The following is a 23,676-nucleotide window of genomic DNA, read 5'->3' on the forward strand; positions in this document are numbered from 1 at the left end:
GAGCCCGATTGGGTCAGACTCAGGTCGACTCGGCAGGGAGCAGGTGGGTCCCTGCGTCCTTACTGACAGTATCGGGCAGGCGGGGCCTCAGCAGGGCCGCACTGCCTAGTCCCGAGAGGCCCACCTCCGAACTCCATAGAAAGGACGACATCACCAGACCTGTCGTTTTGTCAGCCTAGTTGTGAGTTAGTCTAATCATGCAAACGCTTCTCTCCATAAACACGTGTTAGACCCGCTGGCCCAGCTGCCTTTTCTGCAGAAATTGACAAGCCAATCCTAAAATTCAGGAGTGCGAGGGACCCAGAATAGCCAAAGCAGTCTTGTCAGAGGACAAGCGCAAGGACTCGACTTCCCCACTTCAAGACTTGGTGCCCGGGCAGCAACCCAGGGGTGTGGGATTGGCAGAGCACAGAGGCGTAGACCCAGGGCATAGCCGTGGAGCCTTGCATCATGGCCAGCTGGTTTTTGACAAGGAGGCCAGGACCATCCAATGGGGAAAGAAGAGTCTTCTCAACAAAGGGGCTGGGATGACCGAACGTCCCATGCCAAGTAAGGAGTCTGACTTTCATCTCCTGCCATAGACAGTCAATCAGAAACCGGAATGTCAGGGCCAAGCCCACAGAACCAACCCCCTGACACGGTTTGTAGGATGAGGGAAGAGACAAAAAATAACTGAAATACTAAAAAGAAATAGAACTGCTAGACAAAACAGGAGAAAGGAAACAGTGAATAAACCACACAAGGAAGGCGGAAAGAGGATGTGGGCCAGGAGCGCAGAGGCAGACCACAGGGTAGGAGGGACAACAGGCCGCAAGAGCCGCAGGCGGCCGGAGAGGCCACAGTGTGGACAGTGGTGTGCACGTCACCTCGTGGTCACTGTTGACTGACAGCTGTAGGTCATATTACCTCTGGGGTTCCAGAGACTGGGCCTAGCCCTTGTCCCCTTGTGACAGTGTGGTGAGCCCCGCTGTGTCTGTCCCCAGGGGACTTCAGACCTGTGGTTCTCAAGGTCTTCCCGTTTTCAAGGTCCTGTGTAGCAGCAGTGTGTCCAGCAGATGGCGCTAGAGTTCTTCAAGTTCAGATCCACGTGTGAGCAGCACCGTCCAGTCCAAACAGCACAGGCCACAAGGGTCTCTCTCTCTCTCTCTCTCTCTCTCTCTCTCTCTCTCTCTCTTTTTCTTTTGATACAAGGGATTGAACCCAGGGGCCTTAACCACTGAGCCACATCCTCAGCCCTTTTTATATTTTACTTAGAGAAAGGCTCTCGCTGAGCTGCTTAGGGCCTCACTAATTTGCTGAGGCTGGCCTTGAACTCACGATCCTCCTGCCTCATCCTCCCGAGCCACTGGGATGATGGGCACATGCCACAGCACCCAGCTCATTTTCAGTTTTCTAGGAACCCATTTAAAAAGTGAAATCGAGGGCTGGGGAGATGGCTCAGCTGGTAGAGTGCTTGCCTTGCATGCACAAGGCCCTGGGTCAATCCCCAGCACTGTAAAAAAAAAAAAAAAGTGAAATCAACTGCATAATGTATTTTATTCAGCCCAGGATGGCCAAAACATTCTAACATGTAGCCAGTACGTGGAAAGTATCAAGGAGCTGTTTGACATTTCTATTTCACCCGGAAGCTCCAGTCTGTATTTAGACATCATAAAACATTCAGTTGGCAAAAGCAGCTTCACATCCAGGTTGTTGCAAGTATATTTCCACACCCTTAAAAATGGTTCCAATAGCTGGATTCAGCCTCAACTTTTAAACTTAAGTAGGTGGAATTAAAATCTAGTTCCTCAGTCACGCTGACCGCGGTTCAGATGCAGGCGCCTGCCTGCAGGGCAGCTGTCCTAGAGAACAGGGCTCCAGCGATCCGCTTGCACAGACTTCACGGTCCCATGTGCCTCGTCCTTCCTCCCGTGAGCGGCTGAAGGACTGGCCAGCAGTCCCTCCAGGCCTGTTGACCACGCACGATCCTCCGTGGCCGTTTTTAACCCAGGAGCAAGTTGTGGCCGGGCCCGGCCACGCCCGGTTCACACCTCTGAGAGCCCATGACACGTTTAAGAGAAATGGCTCTGGCTTATTTGTTCTCCTCCTGATCTCCCTCCAGGCCTCTGTGTGTTCCGGTGCAGTTCATTTGAATCGGCTCCGTAAATCATTCTGTTTGCTGGTAAAATTCCCCAAGGAGGATGTTCAGACCCATGTGCGTGGCCGTTCAGCCACACGCCTGCAAGGTGCGGGCACGGTTTGTTCCCCTGTAGACCAGAGGACACCCGGGCCCGGGCAGGGTTTTCAGCTCAGCTCGTTGTGACATCCAGATGAGGCAGTAGAATTCAGAATGCGGAGGGGGTGGGCCGGCCACCGGTCTTTACCGTTAACAGAGCAGCCGATGTGGCTCGCGGATCGTGGCCCTTCGAGCCAGGAAATGGAGCGAGGGTGGTTCCATGTCAGGCAGCTCGCGTGAAGCCCTTCGAGGCCCAGGTGAGTGGTGAGACCCCAGACGACTGCTGGCCCACCGAGAACAGGCAGCGGAGGAGCCCAGGGGCCTCCTGCTGGCCTGGGCTCTGGACGTCCACCTTCACATCCCAAGCGAGCGTGGGGACATGGGGGCGAGGGCTTGGCCCCGGTTACCAATCAGGAGCACCGCACGTTCCCAGGAAGCAGGTGTTTCTGTGGAAATCGTCCCCCGGCTGAGGACCGACGTCCTGCCTGGTGGGTCCCCAGGATCCAGGTCTGTGCTCAGGTGTCCACGCTGGGCAGACGTGTCCGTCGGGGTGGGACGGCCAGCGGCGCCCAAGGCAGTGAGTGGGTTTCTCCATGGCTCAACTGCCACCCGAGCTCCCTGCCGGGTGGCCCTGCACCCAGCCCGAGCATCTCCCTGGGGCGCGGGATCCTCCTCCGTCTCTGCGCAGCCTTGTCAGCAGTGAGGCGTCCCTCAGCTGGGACAGGCCTGTCCCCCGCCCCTCGCCCGCCCGCACTGTGCACCCTGCAAACAAGAAAAGGCAGGAGAGCGGGACCTTCTCCCTGGCCACAGATGCCTCTGCGACTGGGCTGCTGTCCTTTGGGGACTCATGGGGACATGATTGTTGTTTGTCTTCTTGCCAGAAACAACCATCTTCCCTTCAGACCTCCTCCCCTGAGCGCTGTCCATCTATAGAGGCTCCGCCGGGACCTGTCCCGAGGGCACCCCGTCACGCCGTCCGGCCTTTACTCGCCCTTTGATATTCTAATATCGGAGTTGCTTGCTTGTTATTTTTAATGGCTGTCCCCAGTCGTCCCTCACGGTGACGTTCAGCACGGTCAGCCCCGATGGTCGGCTGCTGTGTCACCGTTGGGTGGCCCCGGCTGGCACGTCCCGTTTGATTGGACCTTCGTTGATCTCGGCACCGGGGCCGTCGCGCCCAGGTTCGAAGCCCCCCCTCACACGTCGCTCTGGGCAGCGGCACCACTGGGTCAGAGGGATGGTCACTACGTTCCACCATGGGTCCTGCCAGGAGAGCCGTCTCCGTAGTGGCCCTTGGGCACCGCAGACGCCTCCCTGGTGAGGAGGCAGGGTCCCAAGAGAAGCCTCCCAGGACAGGTGCCCCTGGCGTGTCGGGCCGACGCTTCCCGGAACGCCCGCTTCCTCTGTAGCGGGGCCTCTCCCGCCCGCGAGGAAGAGCCAGGCACCGTCCAGGCTGTCGTGTGTGCTGGGCACCCTCCCAGGGCCTCTCCATTCGTTCCTGCTGACGTGACCCGTCCCCACCGCAGGCCACGCTGGCTCCGAGGCTGTGGACGCGCCCACGACTGGACACGGTGCCCTCACCAGGAGCGTTCCTGAATGAAGCCAGGGAGTCAGGGCCGGCCAACCTGGGGCAGCGGCCTTGCCTCAGAAGCCCGCGGTCCTGAGGGTCTCTCTCCAGGACGCCTCAGGTCAGCGCCAACGGGGGACCGTGCCGGCGGCTTGTGAGACCTGCACCAGGTGTTCCTGTCGGTGTTGCCCCTGGTGCCCCTGCACACAGCCCCTGTCCCGCCCCAGCGTGCCCTGACGGACGGCCTGCCATTTCTGGATCTTCCTAGCACCTGGCCAGGGGTGCCCCAGACCAGACCCCTTTTGGCCCTGGTGGAAGTCGGGGTGCCAGGGCCGGGCCACCCAGCGCAGGCCCCTCTCGCTACTCCCCCCACCAGGCAGATCCGCCTCCGCTCGTACCCCCTGTGGTGTCACGCCACCCGCAGGACCTGGGGCAGGCCCAGCTCCTCTCACCTGCCCCCGACTGCACGCTCCTTTGCGCCAGGCCTGTTCCAGAGTCGTGCCCACGGCCCAGAGTGCTCCGCTCTCCTCAGCCTCCAGGAACCATCGTCGTTTGCCCTGGGCAGCCCTCCCGGCCACTGCAGATGGCGACCTGGTTCTCGTTCCTACTTTACTTGCCCACTTTTGTGGTCATCGAGGGCCTGAGCTCGCTGCTGTCCAGGGAATGTCCTCCTCCAGGCCTCCATCCTGCCCTCTGGTAGCGCCTGACTTCCTGTAGCCTTCGTATGTGCATCTTCCTCTCAGCCTGTCAAGAACGAGCTGTGCTGGCCTTGCCTCCGCCCTGTGTCCTGCCCTGGGATGGAGGAGACGTGCCACAATTTCTCAGAAAAGGTGGCGAGCTGGGCGGGCAGTACACTCCAGGCGGCTCCGGAGGCTGAGGCAGGAGGATCGCAAGTTCGAGGCCAGCCTCGAAGGCCAGCTTCAGCAACTTCACCAGCTGTCTAAAAGTAGAAATGGTGGAGAACGTGGCTCCCGGTTGAAGTGCCCCTGGATTCAATCTTTAGTACAAAAAAAAAAAATGCCTTGGACTTACTGAGTCATTTCTGACATGCTTTTGAATCTCTTATATGATTTTTAGAAGTCATTTTGTGGGAACCGCTTCGTGAAACTTTGCTCCTGGCCACCTCCGTAGGTCCCTTAGGCTCTCTGTCGGACCCCAGCGCCACAGACATTTTCCAGCTTCTGGCTCTGAGGACCCGACTTAGCATTGCAGAGACCATAGAAGGGAGCGAAGCCAGCCATCCTGCCCCCGTTTGCGGAGATGAGACTTCATGTGGGACACGACCACCCACTAGAGATGACGTATTTGAGTACCACGGTGCATCACTTCAGGATGGGAACGTGTCACGAAGCGATTCCGTGTCCACGCAGACGCTCTGGGATCCAGGGGTGCACATCAGTCCCTCCACTAGCCTGCTGCTGCGCTCAAGGGGCGCAGTGGACAAGACGTCCGAGGCTGCTGGTGGCTTGGAACATGCTGTTTGCTGTGGTGTGTGCACAGGTTGACTGTCCCCTGAGGGCCCATTAAAAGTTCATCTGCAGGTGGTGACGTTGAGAGTTGCTACGAACCTTTAAAAGGCTAGGTCTAGTTGAAGGTCCTGGGGCCACTAGGGGTGTGCCTGCAGAGGAATCCTGGGACTTTCTCTCTCTCTCTCTCTCTCTCTCTCTCTGACTTGGTGTTTGGCAATGTCAGCTCTTAAACACACACACACACACACACACACACTTCCACTTTGATGTGACACAGCCAAGAACATGACCAACACCATGCCCTCGAACCACCAGCGCTCTGAGCCACATAAACCTCTTTGCTTCATAAGTTGCCTGTCTCAGGTGTTTTCTCGTAGTAACACAACACTGACAAATAGACTTTCACAACAAACTCCTTTTTATAAGTAGAGGAATACTAATGATTAAAAACAGAGTAGTAATTCCTAAACCAGTTCCCTGGTTATCACCATTCGGAATTGTGCACTACACACGATCGCATGTAGTTTTATGTGACCAGCGGCCCAGCGGGTATGTTGACAGGAGCATCACCACGGCACACGAGTGATGCCTTGCACGGAGACATGACGGGTATGGCGGCCACAGCATCGCTGGGCAATAGCAATTTTTCAGCTCGATTAGGATCTTACGGGGCCACAGTCTTTACGTGGCCCATGGCTGTGTTCCTGTTGAGCCTTTGATTATATAGCAAGTGCAGGTGACATGCATGGCCCCGCGTGATCTGATTCTAGGCCATTGTTGCATCCCCCCAACCTCATCTACCCTCCTGGACCTCTGCCACTCAGAAGCTGGGCACTCAGCGTCCACCTGGTCTAGGCATGGGCCATTTCTTCCGCCCTCCGTCCTCCCCAGCTGGAAGCTCCTCGGGCACCGCGTGGGTGGCTCGGTAGCGCGGCACTGATCACAGTTCTGCGTCGCCCGTCAGACCCTGAGAGCTACACCAGGGCGAGGCGCACGTCTCGGTGATAGGAAAATGAATGGCAGAAGAAAAATCGGACAAATGGAAAGAAGGAAAGATGACCTCATGGGACTGGTTGTCAGTCAGGATGAATAGAGATCTGAGTTAAAGTGGCTTCAAGGCATGAGAGGTTCAGGATCGTGTGAAAGAAATCTGGAGGTCGGTGGTTAAGGGACGATGGGGGCGGTGCCCCGTGGTGGCAGCCCAGGCTCTCCGTGACCCCTCCCCCACCTCCTGGTGCTGGGGATTGAACCCAAGACCCTGTGCACACTGCGTGGCCACAGACGCATCGCTTTCCTCTTTAAGGTAAACTTGTGGCTCAAAAAGGCTGCTGGAGGTACAGCCATCTCATCCCACCTGGGTAGAAAATGTGTTTTTCTACTAAGGCAGCCTCCTTTGAAAAGATAGCTCAGGGTCTTGCAGCCAACAGCTCTCAAGATCATCTCACCGGCCCAACTAGTCACATGGCCACTTCTAGCTGAGCTCTGAGGATGTGTGGTAATAGACAGCTCATCCTTGCACTTGAATACAGATAGCATTTCTCCTAAAAATGGCCTTTGGATCTGGATAGATATCTCTCCAAAGAAGATGTCCAAGGGCCAACAAGCACATGAAAAGTTGTTCCAAGGTATCACTTCACATCTGCTGGGATGACCCTGGAATCAAAAAGACATAACAGGTGTTGATAAGGGCACAGAGACCAGAAAGCCATACAGCCACTTTGGTTAACGGTCTAGCAGTTCTGCAAAAGGTAATGTGTTGACAGAGGCCCAGGAGGCTAAGGCAGGAGGATTGCAAGTTCGAGACCAGCCTCAGCAATTTAGTGAGGCCGTAAGCAACTCAGCGAGACCCTGTCTTTAAATAAAACACAAAAAAGGGCTGGGAATGTGGCTCAGTGGTTAAGCACCCCTGGGTTCAATCCCCAGTAACCGCCCCCCGCCCAAAAATGTGATGCGTTGAGTTTCCAATGACCCAGTGATTCCACTTCTAAATACAGCTGCTCAAAAGAAGGCGAGCCCTTCCCGTGCCCTCACCAGCTACTCTATGACAAGCACACTGGTCGGAGCCACCAAACTTGGATAACAAGGACGACTTGTGGACACTGCATGCAGAAACCAGCGTGTGTGCGTGCAGCCATGTTCCTCAGAGTGTCCCCAAATCGGAAACTAACTGAAATGCCCATCCACTCATGAACAGAGCCGCACATCACGGCGTATCCCTACGATGATGGACTCTTATTCAGCCATAAAAAGTAAGTGGGGTTGGGGCTGTAGCTCAGCGGTAGAGCGCTTGCCTAGCACCCGTGAGGCGCTGGGTCTGATCCCCAGCACCACATAAAAATAAATTTAAAAAAAAGGTCCATCAACAACTAAAAAAAAAAAAAAAAACACTTGAAAAAAGGGATGAAGTACTTCTACATGCCGTGACATGGAAGAATCTCCAAAAAAATTAGGCCAAGTGGAAAAAGAAAAGCCAGTCACAAAAGACTACATACTGTATATTTCCGTTTGCACGAAATTCCAGAACAAGCAGATCTATAGAGACAGAAATGAGATGGATAGTTGCCCGGGGGGTCAGCGGGTGTCGGGAGCGAGAGCTAAGGGGTTTCTTTGGGGGCCGAGGGAATGAGCTAAAATTAGGTAATGATGTCGGCGGCTCATCCCTGCCCACATACTGAAAACCATTGTCTACGTCAAGAAGGGCGAATTGTATGGTACGTGAATATATCTGTCAGATTGCTCCAAAGAGCAGCTTGTATCCGTTCCTACGTCATTATCTTCAAAATCAGCCTCAAAAGACAGGAACGAGTTGGGGGAGGGGAGGAGGTGGGGGAGGAGAAGTCCCCAAACCGGTCAGCATGACAAGGACGTTCAGGACTTGTCTTCATCGTTATCCTCTCTTCCTTCAAGTCCTGACTTGGAAAGACAGTAAGAAATGATAAGGAAAAGAAAAATCTGCCCTGCCCGGTCAGGGTCAGGGTCAGGGCCCTCTGGCCGATTGCCCGGATGACCAAGATTCTAAGTGGTTTCTTTGTTCCGTGGACTGAACATTAAAAAAAAAGAAGAAGAAGAATCTGTCTCCTTTGAGTCTGCAAAGCTGAGGGAATGGAGATGCCAGAGAAGTCAGCAAACAGACCTGGGAGCCACTTTATCTGCGAGCCACTACGATGTCAGGGTCGGCTGCTCCCGGGTTCACGACAGACCCGTGGAGGTTTTGTTGTTGATGGTGAGCAGAGATGGCTCCAGGGCCACGGAGAAGTAGTGAGGTGTTTGGAACGGTGTCAGCAAGACAGGAAAGATGGCCGACTTCTTCCTGCAGCTGGGCGCACAGGTGCCTGGCCGTGAACCTGCTCCACGGACACTGCAGGTGTGCATGCCGGGGAACATGGGGTGGCACCAGAGGATGCGGTTTGAAAAGGGAGAGGAGTGGTGGAGGAGAGGGCCGCAGATGAAATGGAGGAGTGGTCCTCGGGATGGAAGGTGGTAGAAGAGAGACAGTTGGATGGCTGAGGTCACTGTCGAGAATGGCCAGCAGGTTCCAGGCACGATGGTGCATGCCTATAATCTCAGGGGCTTGGGAGGCTGAGGCAGGAGGATTGCAAGTTAGAGGCCAGCCTCAGCAACTTAGGCTCTGAGCAACTCAGTGAGATCCTGAGTGAGGGGCTGGGGATGTGGCTCAGTGGTTAAGTGACCCTGAGTTCAATCCCTGGTACCAAAAGAAAAAAAATGGCCAGAAGGCACCAGCCAGCCTCAGCTGCCATGGCTGAGATTATAGCAAGCTCACTGGTTAGGGCCACTAAAGTCTCACCACAGTGACAACATCTAATACCACGTCCAGACGCCAGCAAAAACCATTAAAGCAGGGGACAGACCCTCTCGCTCTGAGCTTCCCTTGGCTTGAACTTTCCTGCATGTTCTGGATTCCTGGTCTCTCTTACAGAGACTCCTATCCTGATAAAGCCCCTCAGGAGTTAAAAGAAAGAAATCATCATTTCGGTGCAGCATAAGAAGATCAAGAAGTGATTTTGCATTTTTTAAAAATGAATTTTAATATATATATTAAAAAAAATTTTTTTTGAAATGGGGTCTCCTATAATGCCCAGGCTGGTCTTGAACCCCTGGGTTCAAGTGACCGTCCCACCTCAGCCTCCCAGTAGTGGGACTATGGGGGCACGTCACTGTGCCAGACGCTCTATCTTAATTTTCACATGGATATATTACTGCAGAATGTTCTCATGGGATTCATTTGGATCAGACAAATGAAACTTCAGGTCTGGTTACGAAACTGTCACGGGTTGGATATGCGGTGTCCCCCGCAGAGCAGGACTGTTGGGAGACGAAGTGATTGGGTTGTGACAGCTGTGACCCAGTCGGGCCATCTTGGTTTGAATGGACCAACTGGGGTAACTGTGGGCAGGTGGAGTGCAACTAGAAGAGGCTGGTCACCCTTCCTTCCGCCATGATGCTCTGCCTCACCTCGGGCCCAGAGCAATGGAGTTGGCCAACCATGGACTGAACCTCTGGAACCATGAGCCAACATAAACTTCCCGTTCTTTAAGTTGTTTTTGTTGGGTATTTTGGTCACAGCAGTGCATAACTAACACCAAAAAACAAAAAACAAAACAAAAACAAAAAACAAGAAAGGGCTGGGCGCTGTGGTGCATGCATAAATCTCAGCAGCTTGGAAGGCTGAGGCAGGAGGATCACAAGTTGGAGGCGAGCCTCAGCAAAAGCGAGGTGCTAAGCAACTCAGTGAAACCCTGTCTCTAAATAATATACAAAATAGTCTGGGGATGCGGCTCAGTGGTTGAGTGTCCCTGAGTTCAATCTCCAGTACTCGCCACCCCGCAAAGAAAAACAAACCTCAAGAAATGTACTCGTAGATTTTTTCTATTCATTTTAAATTTTTGTGTATTAAATTGTTCTTTTATTTTTTTAACTTATTTTTATTGTAAACAAATGGGATACATGTTGTTTCTGTTTGTACATGGAGTAACAGCATACCATTTGTGTAATCACACATTTACATAGGGTAATGATGTTTGATTCATCCTGTTATTTTTTTTCCTCCCCCACCCCTCCCACCCCTCTTTTCCCTCTATACAGTCCCTCCTTCCTCCATTCTTGCCCCCCTCCCACCCCCCATTATGTGTCATCATCCGCTTATCAGTGAGATCATTCATCCTTTGGATTTTTGAGATTGGCTTATCTCACTTAGCATGATGTTCTCCAATTTCATCCATTTACCTGCAAAAGCCATAATTTTATTATTCTTTATAGCTGAGTAATATTCCATTCTATATATATACCACACTTTCTTTATCCATTCATCAATTGAAGGACATCTGGGTTGGTTCCACAGTCTGGCTATTATGAATTGAGCAGCTATGAACATTGATGTGGCTGTATCTCTGTAGTATGCTGATTTTAGATCCTTTGGGTATAGGCCGAGGAGTGGGATAGCTGGGTCAAATGGTGGTTCCATTCCAAGTTTTCTAAGGAATCTCCACACTGCTTTCCAGAGTGGCTGCACTAATTTGCAACCCCACCAGCAATGTATGAGTGTACCTTTTCCCCCACATCCTCTTCAACACCTATTGTTGCTTGTATTCTTGATAATCGCCATTCTAATTGGGGTGAGATGGAATCTTAGGGTGGTTTTGATTTGCATTTCTCTTATTACTAAAGATGGTGAACATTTTTTCATATGTTTGTTGATTGCTTGTAGATCTTCTTCTGTGAAGTGTCTGTTCATATCCTTAGCCCATTTGTTGATTGGGTTATTTGTATTGTTGGTGTAGAGTTTTTTGAGTTCTTTATATATTCTGGAAATTAGTGCTCTATCTGAAGTATGAGTGGCAAAGATATTCTCCCACTCTGTAGGCTCTCTCTTCGCATTGCTGATAGTTTCCCTTGCTAAGAGAAAGCTATTTAGTTTGAATCTGTCCCAGTTATTGATTCTTGCTTTTATTTCTTGTGCTATGGGAGTCCTGTTAAGGAAGTCTGATCCTAAGCCAACAAGTTGAAGTTCTGTACCTACTTTTTCTTCTATAAGATGCAGGGTCTCTGGTCTGATTCCGAGGTCCTCGATCCATTGTGAGTTGGTTTTTATGCAGGGTGAGAGATAGGGGTTTAGTTTCATTCTGTTGCATATGGATTTCCAGTTTTCCCAGCACCATTTGTTGAAGAGGCTATCTTTTCTCCACTGCATATTTTTGGCACCTTTGTCTAGTATGAGAAAATTGTATTTATTTGGGTTTGTGTCTGTGTCCTCTATTCTGTACCATTGATCTACTTGTCTATTTTGGTACCAATACCATGCCGTTTTTGTTACTATTGCTTTGTAGTATAGTTGAAGTTCTGGTATTGCAATACCCCCTGTTCCATTCTTCCTGCTAAGGATTGCTTTAGCTATTCTGGGTTTCTTATTCTTCCAGATGAATTTCATGATTGCTTGCTCTATTTCTGTAAGGTACATCATTGGAATTTTAATTGGAATTGCATTGAATCTGTGTAGCACTTTTGGTAGTATGGCCATTTTGACTATTAATTCTGCCTCTCCAAGAACATGGGAGATCTTTCCATCTTCTAAGGTCTTCCTCAATTTCTTCAATGTTTTGAAGTTTTCATTGTAGAAATCTTTGGTTAGATTGATTCCCAAGTATTTTATTTTTGTGAGGCTATTGCAAATGGAGTTGTTTTCCTCATTTCCCTTTCAGATGTTTCGTCACTTGCATATAAAAATGCTTTAGATTTATGTGTGTTGATTTTATAGCCTGCTATTTTGCTGAATTCATTGATGAGGTCTAGAAGTTTTCTGGAGGAGGTTTTTGGATCCTCTAAATATAGAATTACGTCATTGACAAATAGTAACAGCTTAAGCTCCTCTTTTCCTATTCATATCCCTTTAATTTCTTTAGTCTGCCTACTTGCTCTGGCTAGAGTTTCAAAGACAGTGTTGAATAGAAGTGGTGAAAAAGGACATCCCTGTCTTGTTCCCGTATTTAAAGGGAATGGTTTCAGTTTTTCTCCATTAAGAATGATGTTGGACATGGGCTTAACATAAATAGCCTTTACAATGTTCAGGTATGTTCCTACTATCCCTATTTTTTCTAGTGTTTTGAGCATGAAGGGGTGTTGTATTTTGTTGAACGCTTTTTCTGTGTCAATTGAAAGAACCATATGATTCTTAAGTCTATTGACATGATGGATTACGTTTATTGATTTACGAATGTTGAACCATCCTTGCATTCCAGGGATGAACCCCACTTGATCGTGGTGCACAATTTTCTTAATATGATTTTGGATACAGTTTGCCAATATTTTGTTAAGGATCTTTGCATCTATATTCATCAAGGATATTGGTCTAAAATTTTCTTTCCTTGATGTGTCTTTTCCTGGTTTGGGTATGAGGGTGATATTAGTTTCATAGAATTGAGTTTGGTAGGGTTCCCTCCTTTTCTATTTCCTGGACTACTTTGAGAAGTATTGGAATGAGTTCTTCTTTGAAGGTTTTGTGGAACTTGGCTGAGAATCCATCTGGTCCTGGGCTTTTCTTGGATGGTAGGTTTTTAATGGCTTCTTCTATTTCATTGCTTGATATTGATCTGTTTAAATTGTGTATGTCCTCCTGGTTCAGTTTGGGAGGAGCATATGTCTCTAGAAATTTGTCAATGTCTTCGGTAGTTTCTGTTTTGTTGGAATGCAGATTTTCAAAGTAGCTTCTCATTATGTTCTGTATCTCAATGGTGTCTGTCGTGATATTTCCTTTTTCATCACGTATTTTAGTAATTTGAGTTTTCTCTCTCCTCTTTGTCAGTGTGGGTAAGGGTTTGTCTAATTGTTTACTTTTTCAAAGAACCAACTTTTTGTTTTGTCAATTTTTTCAATTGTTCTTTTGTTTCAATTTCATTGATTTCAGCTCTGATTTTAATTATTTCCTGTCTTCTACTACTTTTGCTGTTATTCTGTTCTTTTTCTAGGGCTTTGAGCTGTAATGTTAGGTCATTTAGTTGTTGACTTTTCATTCTTTTCTGGAATGCACTCCATGCAATGAATTTTCCTCTTAGTACCGCTTTCATAGTGTCCCAGAGATTTTGATATGTTGTATCGTTGTTCTCATTGACCTCTAAGAATTTTTTTATCTCCTCCCTGATGTTTTCTGTTATCCATGTTTCATTCAATAGTATATTATTTAGTCTCCAGGTGTTGGAGTAATTTCTGTTTTTTAGTTTGTCATTGATTTCTACTCTTAGTCCATTATGATCTGATAGAACACAAGTCAGTATCTCTATTTTTTTGCATTTCCTAAGGGCTGCTTGGTGGCATAAAACATGGTCTATTTTCAAGAAGGTTCCATGTGATGCTGATAAGAAAGTGTATCCACTCGTTGATGGATGGAATATTCTATATATGTCTATTAAGTCTAGGTTATTGATTGTGTTATTGAGTTCTATGGTTTCTTTTGTTGGATTTTGTTTGGAAGATCTATCTAGTGGTGACAGTGGTGCATTAAAGTCGCCCAGAATTATTGTGTTGTGGTCTATGTGATTCTTGAAATTGAGAAGGATTTGTTTGATATACAGGGATGCACCATTGTTTGGGGCATACATATTTACTATCGTTATGTCTTCCTGATTTATGGTTCCCTTAAGCAGTATGAAATGTCCTTCTTTATCCCTTCTGACTAACTTTGGCTTGAAGTCCACTTTATCTGATATAAGGATGGAAACCCCTGCTTTTTTACTGAGTCCATGTGCGTGGTAGGTTTTTTCCCATCCTTTCACCTTTAGTCTGTGGATGTCTTTTTCTATGAGATGAGTCTCTTGCAGGCAGCATCATGTTGGGTCTTTCTTTTTAATCCATTCTGCCAATCTATGTCTTTTGATTGATGAGTTTAGGCCATTAACGTTCAGGGTTATTATTGAGAAATGATTTGTATTCCCAGTCATTTGGCTTATTTTTGATTTTTAAGTTGGCTTGGTTTCTCCTTTGAGTGCTTTTTCTCTAAGGTAGTTCCTCCCTTTGCTGACCTACATTGTTGTTTTTCATTTCCTCCTCATGGAATATTTTGTTGAGAACATTCTGTAGCGCAGGCTTTCTATTTGTAAATTCTTTTAACTTTTGTTTATCCTGGAAGGATTTTATTGAATCTTCAAATCTGAAGGTAAGTTTTGCTTGGTATAGGATTCTTAGTTGGCAACCATGTTCTTTCAAAGCTTGAAATATGTTGTTCCAGGCCCTTCTAGCTTTTAGCGTCTGGGTTGAGAAGTCTGCTGCTACCCGTATTGGTCTCCCCCTATATGTAATCTGATGCTTTTCTCTCGCGGCCTTCAATATCCTATCTTCATTTTGAATGTTAGGCATTTTCATTATAATGAATCTTGGTGTGGATTTGTTGTGATTTTGTGCATTTGGTGTTCTGTAAGCCTCTTGTATTTGATTTTCCATTTCATTCTTCAGGTTTGGGAAATTTTCTGATATTATTTCATTGAATAGGTTATTCATTCCTTTGGTTTGTATCTCTGTGCCTTCCTTATTCCCAATAATTCTTAAATTTGGTCTTTTCATGATGTCCCATAGTTCTTGGAGATTCTGTCCATGATTTCTTACCATCTTCTCTGTTTGGGAACTTTATTTTCAAGATTAAATATTTTGTCTTCATTGTCTGAGGTTCTGTCTTCCAAGTGGTCTAGTCTGTTGGTGATGCTTTCCATTGAGTTTTTTATTTGGTTTATTGTCTCCTTCATTTCAAGGATTTCCGTTTTTTTGTTTTTTTTTGTTTTGTTTTTTTTTTTTTTTTTTTTTTTGAGAATCTCTATCTTTGTTGAAATGATCTTTTGCTTCCTGCACTTACTCTTTCAGCTTATTGGTATTATCATTCATTGCCTGCATTTGCTCTCTTATCTCATCCTTTGCTTCATGAATCATCTTAATCATGTAAAATCTGAAGTCCTTTTCTGACATTTCTTCTAACATACTGTCATTGGATTCTATTAATATAGACTCTAGATTTGTTTGGATCATTTTCTTCCCTTGTTTTTTCATGTTGTTCATGTATCTTCCCCTCTAGCAGTGCAGATCTGGGGTATTGCAGATTTCCCCCTATAGGTTATAGTGGCCCTATAGGTTTCCAAAACCCTTTCCTTAAGGGGAAATCAATATTAGCAGTGCCCAATTCAGACACTATGCAATCCTAGACCAAATAGCCCCTATGGGGACAATAACAAAATTGTCATAATAAACAGAATGAGTTCAAATATTATCTTCAATAAAACAAACAGGTTTGCAATAAGGTCTGCAGTTTCAAATGGAGGACAAAGAGGATGCAGAGGGATGTAGGATGTAGCTATTAATGGGATAAGAAAAGAATATATAGAAGTTCTAGATAATAGAAAGGGGGAGAGTATAATCAAAAGAAATTGGATGTTACCACGCAAAAAAAGGGAGAAAGAGACTCTGAGGGAACAGGTAAACAAAAAGAAAAGAGAGAAAGAAAAATAAAGAAATAAAAACTTAAATTTTTTCAATAAGAAGAAAAAAGAAAAATCTATAATGTAATAGTCATATAGTAATGAAACCTCCCAGAGTTCAGTAGCCTGATGCATGAGAGGTACCTGACAATGAGCTTCAAGCCTCCAGCAGGCGTCTCAGGATGGGATTTGCCCCACCTAAAGATCGGAGCTAAGGCTTCCAGGATTATCCAAGATGGCCGCTCTGGCTTCCAAATGTGTTGGCAAATGGGGAGCTGCAGCTCAGGGGTGGACGTGGTCGGCTGGAGGTCCTGGAGGCAGGATGTGGTTGGTCAGGCAGGGGTCCTGGAGGTCGGGTGTGTTTGGTGTGGTTGTGGGATCCTGGAGGCCGGGTGCAATCAGTCGGTCTGGGGTCCCGGTGATAGGGCGCAGTCATTTGGTCTGGGGGTCCTGGCGGCAGGGAGCAGTCAGTCGATGTGAGGGCCCCAGAGGCAGGGAGTGATCAGTCGGGCTGAGGGATCCTGGAGATGGGGCTCAGTCAGTCCGGCCAGGGGTCCTACGGGGCCTGGCTGTTGTCTCAAAATCTATTTAATTGTTCTCTTCGACTCCTGGTCAAGAAGGTAAAGAGTAACCAGGGATGGCAGCACATGCCTTCAATTCCAGTTACTCGGAAGGGGAGATAGGAGGATTATAAGTTCCAGGCCAGACTCAGCCACTTACCAAGACCCTGTCTCAAAATAAAAATAAATAAATAAGCCGGGCGCAGTGGCGCACGACAGTATTCCCAGCAGCTTGGGAGACTGAGGCAGGAGGATCGTGAGTTCAAATCCAGTCTCAGCAACTCAGTGAGACTCTGTCTCAAAATGGAAAAAATTAAAAAGGGCTGGGGATGTGGCTCAGTGGTTAAGCGCCCCTGGGTCAGATCCCCAGAACCCAGTAAATAAATCAACCTGAGTACATTGATCTGTTAAACCCACTGCCCCAAATGCCCATCCTGGTGATGAGCACTCAGAGGCTTCCAAGGGGTCCTATGGATGTGGGAGAACATCTACCAAAGTCCACAGGTGTTCAGACATGCATTTTTTCACTCTTGGACATCTCTGAAATTGTGACGCATTCATTTCTTTCCCTTCTAGTAAGATGGTGTCTTTTGTTTGTTTGTTTTTCAATCAGTGGTGTCTTAGATGTGCTGCGACAGCCCCTGAACTAGGAAAACATGCGTTGCGTCCGCCCTGGGATGTGCTTGTTGGGTAGCGCCAGGCCCCTCCCCATGTTGTAACCAAGACCTTCCGTGTCACCCTCTCTGGAGAGAAAGCCAAGGAAATGTCCTTTTGTTTCCGCAGGCGTTTGCCAATAGACCACAAGTGCATCCTCCACCCTCGGATCGCTCAGAAGGTACGTGGAACCGTCCTCTCTTCCTGGCCCTGGGTGCCTCCAGCTCCCCGGGCTCCTACCGGACACTTTCTGGGACCATGCGTCAGGCCCCGCCCACCGCGGCTCACTAGCCCTGGTGTCCCTGGGGAGCAGCCTCTGACCTGCGTGGGGGGACCACCAGGTTGGCTTCTCTTCCACAGGTAGCAGCCTCTGGATCGATGCCCCGTGAAGGTCCTTGGAGCACTCGGGCTTCTCCGTAGGGAAGGACGTGCGCTCCCAGCCATCCCTCGGCGCGCTGTGCTGAGATGGACAGGGTCACCTAGCGGCACGCAGGAGTGGACATGGGCAGCAAGAGCATGCATGAGAAGAGCAACCGGGAGCTGTACCAGCAGTACACGGCCACGGCGCCCAGGCTGCTGGCCCGCATCTCCAAGCTCCTCCTCGTCTGCCGCAGCGCGGGCGTGGCCATCCCCAAGGGCATCAGGAACATCTTCGAGTTCACCTGGGAGGAGCTGATCACTGACCCCGCCTTGCCCAAGCCCTCCGAGATCCCGGGCCTGGACATCAGCCTCGGGTGCCCCCCGGTGCCGCTGGTGGAACCCGCCTCGGCGCCGTCCCTGCTCCTGAAGAAGCCGCCCCCGCCCGCGCCGCCCCCGCCGTCCGCGCTGCACACCGCCACTGGGTCGGCCAAGCAGCCCACCCCGTCTCCAGTCCCGGCCCGCCACACGGGCCAGGAGACCCTGCACAGGTTCCAGCGGCAGTCCATCCACCTGCTCACGGAGCTCCTCACCTTGAAGATGAAGGCCATGGTGGAGTCTGCATCCGGTAAGGCTGGCCAGCGACCACCGCACCCGCCCCGGTCAGGGAGAGGTCGGGCGTCCCTAAGGTGACCTCTGAGATCTGGAATGCTCCAGAATCTGAGCCCAACTGAGACCAACACCATAGGCCCAGTGGAAATCCACGTCTGCTTCCCTCGGCGGGCGGCAGCCAGAACAGGTGCCCGAGGAATACGGGAGAAGCGCTTGGGTCTTGCTTAGGGACACGTCCGTGCATCTTGTCCTTAGACCTGGGCCTCGCCCCGAGACGGCCCACTGTGCATGTACAGAGCTTACAAAATTCAGAAACAGCCCCAAGGCCAAGACGCTCTTGGTCCCAAGCATTTCGGATAATAGTGCTGGTACCTAGTCAGTAGGTAGTGGCCGCGGGTGGTGGGCGCGGTGTGCGGGGGAGGGGAGGGGACCATCCTCACTGCCCCCCGCTCCCCACTTTCCTGCTGCCCCCAGCTCCACAGAGTCCAGGCTGGAAGGTCAGGGCGGGGGTCCTGACGGGAGGACGGGTGGTGAGGCCCAGAGGTGGCGCCCGATGCCCCGGCTGCGGGGAACCTGCCGATCAGGTAGCGAGAGCCCAGCGCAGCCACGCACAGGCCGGCAGCAGGGTCTCCTTGCCGGCACATTATTCAGACGCCCGCAGACGCCGCAGCCAGGCCCACGGGTAGGAAGGGCCACGGGTGAGGGCGGCGGGGAATAAGGGTCCTGCAACCCGGTCGTTAGGAGCCCCGCTGACATTCGGGCTATGTGGTCCCTCGGCCCCATTCCCCGGGATCCATTCCCGTTCCGGAAGCGCCACCCTGTGCGGGCCACAGCGTGCTGCCTCGGACCCTTCCTTCAGCAGGTGCCAACCCCATGGACGTCACCAGGCGCTTCGTGGAGGCCAGCCAGCTCCTCCACCTCAACGCCAAGGAGATGGCCTTCGACTACCTGATTGGCACCGTCGGGAGAAATGGCTACAGTGCAGGATCCGTGGGGAAAGGTGGGTACCCAGCCTCGCCCCAGGGGGAAGGTGCCAGCGGGGCCAACCAGGAGGCGGTCCGGAAGGGCGCCTTCCCCAGGACGCAGGTGGGTGTGGGGCAGCAGGGACGCTCAGGTGCTGCCCAGGGCCTGGGAGGCAGGAGGTGCCCGCGGCTCTCAACCCAGCAGCTCCTCCTCCAGACCATTCCCCAGTGAAGGACCAGGGCTTCAGATTCACCATCTGCCGTGGCCAGCCCTGTAATAGCCATGACAGCAATGTCACCTCCCATTAAGTTGCTGCAAAGGTCTCTCGGTGCACCTGGTCCACAGACCTCACTGACCAGTCCCCCTGCCCAAGAGAAGCCCAGGCACAGGGGCGAAAGCCACACGAGGAGGTTTAGTGTGACATCGTTTGTGATGGCAAGACATTGGGACGGCCTGCCTGTCCACTACAGAGGAAAACGCATGATGATCCATGTAGCCCAGGTTATCATGAGGGTGGAAATGAAGCCCTTAGAGGTATTAACGTAGCCACATCCTGGGGCTGGGGCTGGGGCTGGGGCTCAGTGGTAGAGCGCCTGCCTGGCACGTGTGAGGCCCTGGGTTCCATCCTCAGCCCCGCAGATAAATAAATAAAGGTCCATCAACAACTAAAAACATATTTTAAAAAATAGACAAATCTCAAAAAATAGTGATAGGCAAAGAAGTTGTAGAAAGAGACACTCGGAAGAATACTATTTGAAGTTTAAAAGTATGCAAAGTAAAAACACATCATTTAGGCACACATTGTCTGAAACACAAGTATAAAAATTCAAAGGAAAATTTGAGGAAGTGATTCCCGGGCCTGGGGGAGGGGAATGGATGGGAGACATCTGTAATATTTTATTGGCTGAACCGATTTGCATTCCTACCATCTGTGCACAAAGGTCCTCTCTCTTCCGTATCCTCGCCAGCCCTTGTGATTGCTTATGTTTTCGATAACAGGGTAAGGTGATATCTCATTGTTTTTTCTTGTGGCACCAAATATCGAACCCAGGGGTGCTTAATCACTGAGCCCCATCCCCAGTCTTTTTTAATTTTTATTTTGAGAAGGGTCTCACTGAGTTGCTGAGGCTGGCCTTGAACTTGCCATCCTCCTGCCTGAGCCTCCCAAGTAGCTGGGATTATAGGGCTGCGCCACCACACCCAGCTTCATTGTGGTTTGGATTTATACTTTTTTTTTTTTTTAATTAGGGATTGAACGCAGGGTGCCTCACCACTGAGCTATATCCCCAGTCCTTTTTATTTTTTATTTTAGGACAAGGTCTCACCCAGTTGCCCAAGCCAACCTTGAACTTGTGATCCTCTTGCCTCAGCCTCCTGAATCACTGGGATTATAGGAATATGCCACCGTGCCCAGCTTGCTTTGTACTTTTTTGATGATTTATGACGTCAAACTTTTTTTTTTCCAAATCCCTGTTGACCATTTGTCTGTCTTCTTTTGACAAATATCCATTCGGCTCCTTGACTCCCCCACCCCCATTGATGTTTTACATCTTAAGCTTAGTAGATACACAAGTTGTTCATTTCAAATGCTTAAAACTACTCACTATTAAAAGGTTTGGTAGGGAGGCATTAAAAAATGTATGTTGTTGCTGGGCACAGTGGTGCACCTGTAATCCCCGAGACTCTGGAGGCTGAGGCAGGAGGATTGTGAGTTGGAGGCCAGCCTCAGCAACTTAGTGAGGCCCTATACAACTCAGTGAGACCCTGTCTCTAAATAAAATATTTTTTAAAAAGGGCTGGGGATGGGGCTCAGTAGTTAAGTGCCTCTGGGTTTAATCCCTGGTACCAAAAAATAAAAAATGTACGCCCTCACCTGTAAAAATCTCTCCCAAAGTAGCATCTCTCCCTGTCCAGCAGGTCAGTGTTCTTTGTCAGCCTCTCAGCAACAGTCGGAGGTTGAACAGGTGATACTAACGTTCACATTCGGCCCCAATAAATTCAATAATAACATTGCAAATCTTGGGGAAACGTGGGATTTCACGGAAGTCAGTAAAAAAGCTGTTGGAGAACCGCTTGATGCCTTTACATGGGTAACCACAGGTGCGAGACACGGCCGAATAGAACTAGGTCACCACCAAGCAGGGGACGCCCACCAGGATAAGGACCCCGCAGTGGGGGGAGGTGTGGGGTGGCCGAGAGTCACAGATAAACAGCGATAAAGCCCTCAAACGTTGGGCCAGGCAAACACGTACTCCTGACAAGGGTGTGGTGCAGAACCGGGCCACCAAGTGCACCTGGGCGGCCATTCACCTGCGGCAACATCGCCCTTCCTGACTGGAAGACTCAGGGGTGTTCTACACTCCATCGGTGAATCTTAACATTTGGGTGGGCAAAGGGACAGGCTGTCATTAAAATGGCTACAGTGGGATCCAATTAAGGCTGAATACTATATTCTTTTTATTTAAAAATTTTTTTTTCATGTTTGTATGTAGGGTAATAATATCTGTCTCATTCCACTGACCTTCCCATCCTCCAGCCCCACCCTGCCCTCCCCTCAGTCCCCTCTGCACAATCCAAAGTTCCTCCATTCTTCCCTACCCATGCCCCACTATGGGTCAGCATCCGCTTATCAGAGAAAACATTCGGCCTTTGGTTTTGGGGGACTGGCTTATTTCACTTAGCATGATCTTCTCCAGCTCCATCCATTTACCTGCAAAGGCCATCATTTCATTCTCCCTGGAATGTTTTTGCAGAAGGCAAACGCAAAGAGACTCGTATTTTCCTACTACCTAAGTCATTCAAAGGAAAAAAAAAAAAAAGATAAATCATCCCAAAGCCTGGCACGATCATTCAAAGATTTCTTACATAAGAATTAGTGAGGGGCTGGGGTTGGGGCACGTGTGAGGCACTGGGATCGACCCTCAGCAGCGCATATAAATAAAAGAATAAAAATAATGGTCTATCAACATCTAAAAAGATATTTTATAAAAGAATTAGTACAATAATACCAATGAATTTTTGTTAAAAAAAAAACAAGATAAAAATTTTTTAAAAACAGAGTTTTGCTTCCTTTTCTAAGATAAAATGCCCATCAAAACTTCCCCCGCTACCACCCTTTCTTTGTTTATATTTTAAAAGTAATCATTTAGTTAATTTGCTTGTTTATATGTGGGACTGAGGGTGGAACGGGGGCCTCAGCCCGGTTCGTGACCATGAATCGGAGGCCTCTGTTCCCGGGCATTCACCGCGGGCCCATCTGGGCCACATCAGCCAGGCCCCAGGCCCCAGGCCCCGATACCACAAGCCCTTGAATCACGCTGTGATCACATCTTCTGCACCTCATATTCTGTTTCAGGGTTTTGAGGCCACTTTCCTTGGGGACCCGACTGCTTGGTGGTGTTGCACACGTATCAGGGTCCATGGGACAGGAGGTGGCCTGGGAGCCCCTGGACTCTGCTACCTGCACACAGTTGGCCCTCTGTATCCACGGGTTCCACCTCTGTGGGTTCAACCAACCCCGGATCAAAAACATTTTTTTAAAAAAATCCTTTTTGTACTGAACACGGACAGACATTTTCCTTGTCCTCATACCCCAAATAATACAGAAAACTATCTACACATTATTTACTTCATATTAAATATTAAAAGCCATCTCAGAATGATTTTAAAGAGTAGGAGGATGGACATCAGTAGCCAAATAGGATGCCATTGTGAGGAAGGGGCTTGAGCATTCTGGGGTTGTGGTATCCGAGGGGGGGGGCGTCCGTGATACTGGGACACTGGGGAACGACGGTATCCTGCAGCTGACAGGCCTCGCCGTTATTGCTCCACCTCACCAAGTGCATATGCATTTTCTCAGGGTGACAGGCTTCCTGCATCCCTTGTAGCTTATGATTGACGGGGTGGAGAGGGGTGGGAATGGAGTCGAACTGAACTCTGGGAACCGTCAGGGTGATTTCTGGGATCTGCTGCAGCAGAAAGCCCTGCCTCTACCACACTCACCTGGGGAATCTCTCTCCCTCGTTGGCCCTTGTGGTATAGAAGGATCCTCTTTTTAAACAAGTCTTGAGGTTTTCTTTTTTTTTTTAATGTTGAAATAGCAAAATACAAATGAAGGAGTAATCCAAGTAACCCATTCATTTCTTTTGGAAAAGCATTTATTCATCCCAGATGGACTTTAATTAGAGAGCTCTCCCAGGACATTAAAAAGAAGAATCCAATGATCGTAATTCATTTTGCATGACGTGGGTTTTTCTGGACTGTCTTCCAATAAGCAGTTGGCCAAAACTGTAACTGGTTCTGGTGTCTCCTCTTAACGCCGTAACCAGAGCCAGAATGTGCCCTCTGCTTAAGGTGGTGTTTCCCTGGTAATGGGGCTGCCTCCTTCCTTCCATCTCTCCTGTTCCAATACCTGCTTGTCCTAGCTTGCAACTGACAAAGACAGGAGTGTCCCTTTATTTTTTAGCTGATGGCAATATGATTGAATAAAACATCCAGATCCCCAAAAGAGTACAAGCCACATATGGTGGTGCGTGCCTGTAATCCCAGAGACTTGGGAGGCTGAGGTAGGAGGCTTACAAGTTCGAGGCCAGCCTCAGCAACTTAGCAAGGCCCTAAGCAACTTTAGTGAGATCACCACAAAAAAAAAAAAAATTAAATAAAGAAAGAAAGGAAAAAAAAAAAGGAGGATACAAAGGATCTTGCTGTCTTTAATATAAAAACTATTTTTCGCTTTTGCCATTTCCTTGATGGTTCCTGTCTCCTCACCATGTCTGTATATTTTACAGTATTGCAACTTTTCTGTTTCTCA

General features: G+C 49.2%; 1 protein-coding gene across 1 annotated transcript in view; it reads left to right on the forward strand.

Moving 5' to 3' along the window:
- Window positions 1-17,435: 17,435 nt before the first annotated feature.
- Window positions 17,436-23,676, forward strand: part of LOC306650491 (uncharacterized protein C3orf20) — a gene marked incomplete at its 5' end in the record, with an annotated part of 50,165 nt that continues 43,924 nt past the window's right edge. The window contains 2 exons of the mRNA XM_079122497.1: window positions 17,436-17,919; window positions 18,766-18,903. Coding sequence (XP_078978623.1) covers window positions 17,436-17,919; window positions 18,766-18,903 — 622 coding nt within the window. The remainder of the gene's footprint in view (window positions 17,920-18,765; window positions 18,904-23,676) is intronic.

Source organism: Sciurus vulgaris (assembly GCF_902686455.1).
Source record: "Sciurus vulgaris genome assembly, chromosome: 19".
Taxonomy (NCBI): Eukaryota; Metazoa; Chordata; class Mammalia; order Rodentia; family Sciuridae; genus Sciurus; species Sciurus vulgaris.